The following is a 12,265-nucleotide window of genomic DNA, read 5'->3' as shown; positions in this document are numbered from 1 at the left end:
ATGTTAGTGTTGAACGTATTGAAGACCTCACTCTGTCTTTGAGATAGAGTAGCAATATAAGTGCTGTCCATTGTACTTTTGCTGTGCATGTACTGATTGTGGTCAAAAATCTTTTCTTTTCCATGATGTACAAACAACCATAATTTATTCTGTTAAACCTTTAGCCATGAAAATCCAGCAAATTAGATCCTATAAGTATCATATATGCATGGACATAGTGACAGTGTATTTGGATAATTATTTGATCAAATCACTGGCTGTAAACAGTTAATTGGGAGGGGACCAGTTCCATGTATTGAGTGGCGAAAATTGTCTTTATGGATATAAGTATAAGTATAAATATTCCCAATAAATAATGCTTTATGAGATCAAAAGACTGATATTATTTAATTATGGTTTTTTTTACGATGGGTTGGTGCATCTCATGTTGACTAAACTGGTGTGTGTCGTTTGATTTAACATTCATCTCAATTCATATCAACAATATAAATTAATAAAACAAGGGATGGCTATATTGTCACTCGTATGTATTTGAACAGTATGTCAGGGGTACACTACCGCATCAATAGATTTTTGTATTTTACATCACAATATTAATAGTACGATTTAAAAACAATTATTTTTGGAACGCATGTTATGGATAACTATCACTGTATCTAAATTACATTTAATCTTATAATGTAAGAGAAACAAACCAGTACAATAGTACCTCACTAATAAAAAATTAGGAGAGTTAGTGTTTTCCTCGTGTCCATGGTAACTGTTCAACTATCTGTGACACAAAATGTAACCTAGCCTTGCACTCTTTTCTTTAAAATACTGCAATCATCTTTTGTTTGTTTATTATGCATTAAATGTAAGTTCTGAAATATAAAAAAACAATGTAATAATAAATGTAAACAGATAAAAAGAGGATGACCTGAATCTAGTTGTGTGGAAATTACCTTTATCTTGCTTGCTATCATAACAATTGACATTTTGTTTCAAGATCAAAAAGCTCTTTGTCATAGTTATGAAGAACATAGTCTTTAAACAACTATTCAATATGTGGGTTATAAAACATTAATGCGTCGTTTTATGATTGTGTTGACACCAATTCATATTTCATACCACGGATCATATTATGTTTAAATTCTTTTCGTATTGTTGTTGATTTCTATTATTTCAATATATATGTGCCTCACAAAATTGACCTTTACAGGTTGTCGGTTAAATGTCGGATCAGGTTTTACAGACTTGCAAACATGTTTACATTTCTGATGCCATACGTTACTGTTTGGTAGCTGCGGATCAACAGAGAGGAAAATGATGTTGTTTTCGTAATAAATTGAAAACCACATGTATATTGTTGGCTAAATAACAAAAAGGTGTTTTTGATATCATACACTGTTTAGAGAAGCAATATAATCGGTACTAAATCGCACCGAGACAACCTCACACGTTTTCACGTTAAGCAAAAACACACCAACACAACATCACACGTGAATCAGAAACACACCAACTCAACCCTACTCGTTACTTTAAAACAACAAAATATTATTAATCATCAAACTCACACCAAAAACAACCTCATTCATTAATGAAATACACACCAACACAAGCTTACATACAAATAAAGAAACACAACATCACATGTTAATCAAAAACTCAATCACAACCTCAGACATTAATCAAAATCTCACCCACACAATATTACATTTGAATCAAAAACACACCAACACAATATTACATGTTACTCAAAATTACACCAACACAACCTCACATGTTAATAAAGAAAAGACCAACATCACCTCACACATTTATCAAATGTACAACACCACAAGCTCACAATTTAATCAAAAACACACCAACACAACCTTACACACTACTTAAAAACACCAACATATTAGTAATCATCAAACACACACCAAAACAACCTCATACATTAATCAAATACACATCAACAAAACCTCACAAGTTAATCAAAAACACACCAACATACCCTCACAAGTCAATCAAAAACTCACACGTTAATCAAAAACACTAATATAATCTCTACCGTAATCAAAAACACACCAAAAAAACTTAATGCGTTAATCAAATACAACACAAGCTTACACGTTAACAAAAAAAACCCACTACAACACAACATCACATGTTAATCAAAAGCTCCCACATAACCTCACACGTTAATCAAAAACACACCAACACAATATCACACGTGAAATAAAAACACACCAACACAACTTTCTTACACATTTATAGATTATCGTTGATCATCTCAACGAGATCAATTTTCTCGCTTGAGCTGGTACAGCGAAAGAGAGAAAAGCAATCGAGTTGAGATGACCAATGATAATCTGTTTATCGCTATTTTACCTATGCGACGTTGCCAATTTCATGTCAATTTCGTTAGCAACGCCACGTGGCCTCCTTAGTTTCTAGCGATAATTTTTCCATCTCAAGCGAGAAGCATGATATGAAAATTATCACAAAAAATGATCAAAAGAAAAATGCACAAAATAGCGATAATGACCAATAACACACAAACATAACATCACATGTAAATCAAAATCAAACGAAATCAACCTCACAAGTTAATCATTAACACACCAACAAAAACTCACTCGTTTATCAAAAACACACCAACAAAACCTCATACAATAATCAAAAACAAACCATATGTGAATTGTTGTATTTCTTGCTTTAGTTGTTGCCATTGAATTGACTGATGTGCTATCTAGATAATTATGATACTAAGCTTAATAAAACATCTGAGTAATCAAATATGTTCAACAAAAACTGGTTCAATTCGACTGATTCTTCATAATGAATTTACACATGTGATTTAAATTACTCATGATATCTTAAAATCATTGCAATACTGTTGTGAGTTTTTTCAATTGATTTACCAAATCTGGTTTGCAAAATATTGCTTAACTTGGCTGTTAATAACAAAGTTCATTATACTTATTTTAATAAAAATTTGTTAAGAATTGATTCCCGACAACTAACTGTTTAATATACACTATTTTCCAGAAAGAGATTTTAGATAGAGGGAACTGGTCTGGACGTTTGGACTTCATCCTATCATGTATTGGCTTTTCTGTAGGTTTGGGAAATGTATGGCGGTTTCCGTATCTGTGTTACAGAAATGGCGGAGGTACAAATTATTTACGGCAAATTGTCACACTAAGATAAAAAAAATAAAAATCTGCACTTTAAGTGATGATTTTGATGTTAGGTTTCTACCTAGTAAATTAATGTAAATGGCCCACTATTTTTAATAAAATTTTGCAATTCATCAAGTACGTGTACTCACAATTTTAAAGTTAATTTAAGATTAAAAAAGACTTTTCCTTTGTGCTATATTTTGTATTAAAGGTATTAACTTGTTCTCATTATTTCCAGGTCGGACATTTCTACATGTATACTTACATTTTGTTGAAATAACATACATGTATAAAAATAATGTCTGTGAAATGCTTTTTTTCTCCAAAGATCGATTGTCATAGATTGTGTCCATACAAAAAATCAAATCAAATAGTTGGTCAATTATTAGGTTTCTCTTTATTCCGTAAATATAAATATCGAACGTTCATAAATCAGGGAAAAGACATACATGATGTGTTTCAAAAATCATTTCTGCTATAAGAAAGCCTTTAAAATACAGGTAGATATCAGAAAGTTAAGGGTTAGATTTGTAGTTGTTTACACTTTGTAAAGCCCATATAATGTTATATGAAATTCTGGAAATACGTTTACAATCGGTTGTGTTCTCTGTACAACTACAAGGAATTATAAGTGCGAAACAAGTAATTGATATCTTTACAAGTATGACTTCCATTATATATACAAGTAATATAATTACCAATGATGAAAGAGGAAACAGTTATGGATCTATCTGAAACAGACAGTTATGAGGTTCTTCATGCTCTTTAACTTTATACTTGTTTGGCTTACTAACTTTTGTGATCTGAGCGTCACTGATGATTCTTATGTAGACGAAACGCGCGTCTGGCGTATCAAATTATAGGCCTGATACCTTTGATAACCAGTTAATAAATATTATAAAATATACGAATTACAAGATGTTTTCCTATAGAAGTAAGGTGATAAGTTGTTCATTAGATTTAACTTTTGTGAATATAAAAAGTTGTCAATGGTACCAGGATTATAATTTAATACGTCAGACGCGCGTTTCGTCTACATAAGACTCATCAGTGACGCTCAGATCAAAAGGTTATAAAGCAAACAAATACAAAGTTGAATAGCATTAAGGACTAAAAATTCCAAAAAGTTGTGCCAAATACCGCTTAGGTTATATACATAGAGATTCTTCACAATTTTTCTTGAAATAAAAAATGAAATGTTTTCGTATTTCTACAGGTGCTTTCCTCATTCCATATGCCATCATGTTGGTTATTGCTGGAATACCACTGTATTTCTTTGAGTTGTCCTTTGGACAGTTTGCATCTCAGGGGCCTATTACTGTTTGGACAGTAAGCCCTTTTTTCATGGGTAAGAAACATATATATAACCTTCCATAAGTTAGTCTTCTGCATATTTGAAATTGTGTATTCAAAGAATAAGACAAACACGTTGCACAATCTGAGATTTGTTTTTGCATCTGAAAAAATATGTGTCACAACGGTATTTTGATTCCGATTTTTGATTGAAGGTTTTTTTTTTCTCTCCTTATTTTACTTCTAAGCACTACTCATACCTTCCTAGACTGCAATAAAAACGATGAATAATCCGTTTGATTTCTATTGATTTTTGTTTGGGGAGGGGATTTATTATTACGTTTTTTGAGGAATATTTGAGATATATGTCAATGAAGCTTTAATGAAACGACATAAAATAAGTCCAACTTTTGTCTTACACTAAACAACACATTTCTTTCAATAGCTATTAGTGTAAACATATTTTATTTTAAAAAAACGGAATGCACAGCTACAAGAGTAACTCAATATCAAATATAAGATTTATTGAAAAGTTGGAATTAGGAATCAAGAGAAATGTTCTCATTAAAACAATATTCATGGCCCAATTTTCAAAAACAACATGATTTAAAACAAAACCCAGAGTTGATTTATAGGTAGTTATTAGCACCTAGTATTACTTACATATGTTCAACTTCTCGTCTTATCAAACTAGACTTTGTTTTCTAATTTTTATAGTAACTAGATGAAACAAAAAAAAAGACATATAGATGTATCTACATAAATTTTAATTTTCACTTTAGAATAATCATTATTATAATGATAAACATTTTAGGAGTTGGATGGGCCATGGTCTTGATAAGCGCCATGGTTTGTACTTACTATAATGTTATCATCATGTATTCCGTTTACTATATGATGGTTTCATTTGTAAACATGGATGGCGATCTACCGTGGCAACACTGCGACCACGAATGGGCATCAGACCTCTGCAGAGAAGAACCATACCCAAAGTTCGATAGTATGACAAATGAAACAGATAAAATTAAATCGGCAATGGGTGAGTTAATATCAACTTTATCTAAAATACAGTAGAACTTAGTTCAAAGTTTGTTTGTTTGTTTGACATCCTTACATTATTTTTTTTGTTTTTTTTTTTTGTTCTTTTCAAACTTTGTCATTGTTTAAAAATCTGCATATTAATGACTGCCATGAAACTATCCAGACAGCAATAGAAATAATTCAAGTGAGAAATAACAACTGTAGATATTTTATATTTATTGTATATCATTTAGGATGTCCTGTTTGGTTTTCGATGTTTTCTCTCTGTTAAGTTTGATTATGTTATATTCTATTGCAGAATTAAAGCATACGAACTGTTTAACCAGTTTGCTAACAAACTTGTCAGAATCCTTTTCTGTGAACTACACTACTTATAATGATCTTAATTCATCTATTCTTATCCAAAATACGACATCCTGTGATAAGGATCTGAAACTACCTAGTGCGGAATACTTTGAGTAAGTAAGAATTGTATAAATATCCATGGAATTATGTATGATCGCGACGCACAATGACTTTGTTTTTCCTTATGAATCCAAGTTAACAGGAATTATGTTATTCCTTTTGGTGTGGAATGGTTTTGATTAACTGGGGATGAACTGTGAACCAATGTTTCTGTTTGCGGTTTATTTTTTTACTTCGTCTGTCTCATATAAATGCGGTTTATTTTTTTACTTCGTCTGTCTCATATAAAAATAAATAATTATCTATAATTGTCTTGTATGGGTTTGTTTTTTTGTCAACAAGCATTTTTACGTGTTTGTTAACTAATCGGTTGTTAAAATTGACAGTTAGGTTTCTAAAAGACTTTGTTTCTTTTTTAATCTGATCTTTTTTGTTTTCAATTAACTGTTAATTTATACATTTAACAAATTAAAGTCCAAGAAATTATAGTTGGTAGAATTGTGTTTATAATCAACAAAAGAGATCTTTAGTTGTGACTCCTTAAATAAGTGTTGTCCCAAATAGACATTGTCTACCAATCTTTTGTAATTTTACAATGCATCTTTGAAACGTAATAGACGTAGAAATATTGTAAGAAGTTAACATGAGCATAAAAAAAATCACAGATAAGTAAACGTACGAAATTGTCGACCAACTTCATATACAGTGTATAAATCATTACTCTCAAATGATGTCCCGTCAATATCTGTTTGTGATTATTTTTACTATATTGAATAGTATTTCTAATCAACATTAATTGTAGCACCAGGTTACTACAAAAACAATCAGTAATACATTGATTAAATGCTGTAACATAACTGCAGGTTTGTCTTATTTCAGACGATATGTCTTACGGCTGCATGAGGCAAACGGATTTGGTGATTTTGGAGGTGTTAGTTTGAAGTTGGTGATATGTTTACTATTAACATGGGTTGTTATTTTCTTCTGCTTGATGAAGGGCATCAAATCATCCGGAAAGGTAAAGGTCGAATTAGAACCCAAATAATGAGACAAATCAGACAAATGACAATTTAAATTAAACAAACAAACACTTTTATGTTTCCATAACAAAAAAATATATGATATTGATATGTGGGATTTTCATTTTAATCTTTCTTTCCTTAATTTCAAATTACTAGTATATTTTGTGTCGAGCCTGTTATATACGAATTGTCACATAAGCGAGACTTAGGTATCATACTTTCCGTCGTCAGCGTCTGCAGTAAAACATAGTTATAATAATAACTTTGTCTATGATTAGCTGGATTCATTTTTATTCCCGGCTGTGATATTATTGCATGCTATTAATATTATTGTACAAACTACATGTTCCTATATACATAGCGTCAGTAATCACATTCTAGATGAATAGGATAAAAGTCAAAATAAAGGAAATGATTTTGAAAATAAAAGTAAAAACGGACCTTTACTATAACAAACACCTCTAATGTTTATGACCAATAAAAGGTCATAGCGGAAAAGAATCATTATCATTGCAATAAGCTACTCTACCGTCTTTTCTAAAGACCTTTCTGAAAGATCTGAAAAATTTCTGTTCTTTGGGGAGTGACATAAATTCATTTTCCATCTACCTTACTGGTTCTCCTATTAATTTCTTTATCATATTACATTTGTAGAGGTAAATCTCGTTTTCAATTGCATGTGCATGTCATATTTTAAACAGCCAGTCTAAGGATTATGAATTAAATATTCAAAGACATATTTCTTTATTAATTGATAACAGCATCAGTAACAGTAGTCTTGTGGTATCATGTTCGCCTCGAGTGTGGGACCTCGTGGCTATGGTTCGATCCGCGTCGGGCAAAATAAAGACTTGAAAATAAACACATACCATGATTGAAATTTTGTATTTGCGACAGACGCGTGTTTCGTCTACAAAAGACTTATCAGTGACGATCGAATAATAAAAGAAACTTAAAAAGGCCTAAAAAGTACGAAGTTGAAGAGCATTGAGGACCAACAGTTCCTAAAAGTTTTGCCAATGAAAAGGAGAACTAAGCATTCACTTTCTTTTTCTTTACTAAGCACACGACATTTAGTAGTTAGACCAAAGACTAGTTGGCCTTAGTAGTGTGACGTGTCTTGTGAACTAACATGTTAAAAATCGGCTGGGTTCCTATTCATATCACAATAATATGTTATAGTCCTTAATTTGCATTTAATTTGCCACTGGACGTTAAACAGAAATCAATTTTATTATTATCTATTGATCGGTTGTATTCACTGCTCCGGCTTTTCGTGAAACACTTACAAGTGGAGTCGTGGTAAATTAATTTTTTTCTTGTCTAACCAAAATTAACAACCAATGTGCCCGTACATTACTTTTTTTTTATTTTCTAGGCAAAATTAACAAGTAATGTGCCCATCTTAAATCATTCAAATACTACGAAATTACCACTGGCTAAAAATAATTTTGAATTTATTTGTAATAGAAACATACGTGATTTATTTATAAAAACAATTACTAAATCATTTATGTGTATGTTTGCTTTATATGAAGTACTTAATAAGAAAATCGTTTTTTAGCAGAATTGACAGGTCAATTTTCAGTTATACATATTAGAAATAGTAACAAGCATTCTTTTACAATTAGAACTACGATTCATGTATGTCTTTCATTTTAGGTTGTTTACTTCACGGCAACTTTTCCATACATTGTCTTAATTATTTTGTTAATCCGCGGCTTGACATTAGAAGGATTCGAAAAAGGAATCGAGTTTTACATGATACCAGACTGGCAAAAACTTAAAGACCCCAAGGTAAGTTATTAGGGGAAAATAATTAATTAAGAGGCACTAATGGAAATACATGTACATCCTCGATTTCTGAAATTTTGAAAATAACGTAGAAAATTCCTTCCAATATTAAGTTTTAACATCCACTGCACTGGATTAAAAATGCTGAGGTTTTAAATATACCAGAAGAAATCGTTAAAAATGAAAGCATTTGGAAAATTGTACCTCATTGATTGGCATAATGTATCGGTAATCACAAGGTAGAAATTATGGCATAAAGGACCAATCTGCTTGCTGCATGCCTAATAGTTATTGAACAATAATAGCTACATGTAACGTGACGGTACCCAAATTGCACCTATTTTGACAGTTTTTTCATCTACGTTTTTTTATGGTAAGACAAAAATGTCCATTCTGTGTTTATTTTGTAGCCGTATCCTTCTTTATTATCAAGATACACCAATTTGATTTTTATTCCATATGGAATCATAGAAAAATTGGTCTAAACTGACCTCCAAACCATCAATGATTCTGAAATGAGGAGTACCCAAATTGCATCCATGCTTAAATTCACATCGTCAAAAGTCTAATAACAGAGCTTTTGTTTAATTTCTTCAAATATTTTTGAACAATTGGATATTAGTCCATGCTTACTCTTCATTATTTTTTAAATGGATACTTGCAACATATTGTGTTTGCTCATTTTAAAAAGATGACGTTTTGATGACGTCGCATGGCGACGTTTCAGTACATTTTGCTTTTTCAGTAAATACTTCATCTGTTGATAAATACTGTGAACGTTTTGGGCATATCTAAATAGTTTTACCTATGTTGAAAGATGTGCTTAGTATTAAATCATAAAAATACAAATTGTTTAGTCTCTATGAAATCTTGTAAGATTTTCGCTGCTAGTTTTGCTAAATAGGTGCAATTTGGGTACTCGGTGCAATTTGGGTACCGTTATATATGTTGTATATTGCGCATTTTATTCGCCGATGAATATTCTATTTGTCTAAAAAGTAGCGCCGGTGTAAAGATAATGCATTTGCACTATAGTGCATATAAAAACAGAAAAAAGTACTAACAATTGTCCTTCCTCAAATGTGGTAAAAAATCTAGTGATTGCAAATTTTATAATTTTGAGGTCGTCCACTTAACAAAATGATAAAACAATAAGTTGCTCATTCTAACTGAATTAGCTTATAATAAAGGTACGCGTCCTTGTACTTCACCTATACAACTACACATGTTATAATTGTAGGTATGGGGTGATGCCGCTACACAGATATTTTATTCCCTTGGTGTGGCTTTTGGAGGTTTGCTTACAATGTCGAGCTACAATAGATTTAAGAACAATACCATCAGGTGTGTATTTTATACCTTGTAGCTGGTTATTTTCATGGTTGTAAAATTTCTCGATTTTCATTGAATAAGGTATACGAAATATTTTGGCGGTTATTATTTTGGCGGATTCAAAATTATTATCAATATCTTTGCATGTGCACTTTTAAATTGGCGTAATTTATTTTGGCGATTTTGTTTTATCCGCAAAAAATAAGCGAAAATTTACACCCCGCGAAAATAACCAGCTATACGGTAAATCATTTAAAATAAAGTTCACGGTGTTTTAAAGCGTTTTACATTATCAGGTTCTTAAATATACTTCAAAGATGCTCGGTAACAGTTTTCAATATTGTTCTTTCGTAGAAATATAAATTGACTATTGTTGTCAATTATAGGTTTATGGGATATGGGACTTGTTCGTTTTTAGGTTTATACAATATACATTAAAGTTACTTTTATTTTATTGAAACTGTTCACACATATATTTTTATTTTTAATGTGTGGGGATGCTTCGGTAATTCGTTCTTTCACAAGGGCGGTTTTTGTTAAATGTTGATACATGGACTTGTGGTTAGCGTAGCTATTTCTACATTATACTATTTACAAATGCATTACGTTCTTTGTGATTATTATCCGTTTTTATTTATTTAGTACATACATATACGTGTGATAAAAAGTTATTACGACGTTTGAAAAAAAAAAACTACTGTTTCTTCAAATTTTATTTCATTTTGGTTTTAATTAATTTTAACCATTTCTGATCTACCTTATTTTCAGAGATGCTTTCTTAGTGACCTTGATAAACTGTTGTACTAGTGTGTTTGCTGGTTTCGCCGTGTTTTCGTTACTTGGATTTATGGCACATACACTAAACAGGGATGTCAAAGATGTTGTTGATTCTGGTAAGACTTTGTAAAGGTTTTAAGTTTCTCTGCATATATTATACATTAATTAATATCACTTTTAACTAAAATATATCTCATGAAACCGTACCGAAAGTTCACATCTAGGTGATAGCAAGAGCATTTTTGTAAAGTGCATAAACCGAAAGCAATAAACATGATTTTAGGACAGTGGTTTTATTACAAATTATAGAGCATGCATCATTATCGTTGTGCCCCAAACCAAGAAGTTACATTATAAAATTGAAAAAGGAAATGGTGAATATGTCAAAGCGACAACCACCCGACCATAGAGCAAACAACAGCCGAAGGCAACCAATGGGTCTTCAATGTAGCGAGAATTCCCGCACCCGTAGGTGTCCTTCAGCTGGCCCCTAAAATATGCATAATAGTACAGTGATAATGGACGTCATACTAAACTCCGAATTATACACAAGAAACTAAAATTTAAAATCATACAAGACTAACAAAGGCCAGAGGCTCCTGACTTGGGACAGGCGCAAAATTGCGGCGGGGTTAAACATGTTTATGAGATCTCAACCCTCCCCCTATACCTCTAGCCAATGTAGAAAAGTAAAAGAATAACAATACGCACATTAAAATTCAGTTCAAGAGAAGTCCGAGTCTGATGTCAAAAGATGTAACAAAAGAAAATAAATAAAATGACAATAATACATAAATAACAACAGACTACTAGCAGTTAACTGACATGCCAGCTCCAGACCTCAATTAAACTGATTGAAAGATTATGTCTTCATCATATGAATATCAGGTACAATCCCTCCCGTTGGGGGTTTAGTATCATACTATCATAAAATATATGAGAAGAACATAACCCGTGTCATGCCAACAACTGTTTTTTTTAAGAAATAAATGTGTTTAGTTCCGATGCAAAGACCCTATCAGTGAATCAATGTTAAAGCCAAAATATGCAATCTTTAATGACCTGACAACAGTATCGTAACTATATCCCCTTTTAATAAGTCTATTTAAAGGTTTTGTTAGTTTCTGAGGAGAATACTGACATTTTTGTGCTTTATAAAGAATATTTCCATTAGTTTATTTATAGATAATCTCGTAAATTATTTTCAGTAAATAACATATTTATTTTAGGCCCAGGATTGGCGTTTATTGCGTATCCCGAAGGTATTGCTAGGATGCCTGCTGCTCCAGCATTTTTCTCGTTCCTGTTTTTCTTCATGATTTTCACTTTAGGACTTGACAGTCAGGTGAGTGTGCTTTAAATTTAAGACACTTATGGCTATAAGTAATTTTCTTTAATGATGTTTGCTTATCATGTTATTGAATTTTTGATAGATTTTCGAAATCCTCT

General features: G+C 31.5%; 1 protein-coding gene across 1 annotated transcript in view; it reads left to right on the top strand.

The window, feature by feature from the left end:
• Positions 1 to 12,265, top strand: part of LOC143042544 (sodium-dependent proline transporter-like) — a 44,566-nt gene that overhangs the window by 22,771 nt on the left and 9,530 nt on the right. Inside the window, exons 2-10 of the mRNA XM_076214916.1 lie at positions 3,019 to 3,142; positions 4,369 to 4,500; positions 5,260 to 5,484; positions 5,785 to 5,944; positions 6,771 to 6,909; positions 8,576 to 8,710; positions 9,948 to 10,051; positions 10,808 to 10,932; positions 12,046 to 12,161. Of these exons, the coding sequence (XP_076071031.1) occupies positions 3,019 to 3,142; positions 4,369 to 4,500; positions 5,260 to 5,484; positions 5,785 to 5,944; positions 6,771 to 6,909; positions 8,576 to 8,710; positions 9,948 to 10,051; positions 10,808 to 10,932; positions 12,046 to 12,161 (1,260 nt within the window). The remainder of the gene's footprint in view (positions 1 to 3,018; positions 3,143 to 4,368; positions 4,501 to 5,259; positions 5,485 to 5,784; positions 5,945 to 6,770; positions 6,910 to 8,575; positions 8,711 to 9,947; positions 10,052 to 10,807; positions 10,933 to 12,045; positions 12,162 to 12,265) is intronic.

The sequence above is a fragment of the Mytilus galloprovincialis genome, chromosome 8 (genome assembly GCF_965363235.1).
Source record: "Mytilus galloprovincialis chromosome 8, xbMytGall1.hap1.1, whole genome shotgun sequence".
NCBI classification, from domain to species: domain Eukaryota; kingdom Metazoa; phylum Mollusca; class Bivalvia; order Mytilida; family Mytilidae; genus Mytilus; species Mytilus galloprovincialis.
This window is presented reverse-complemented; position numbering and strand designations above follow the sequence as displayed.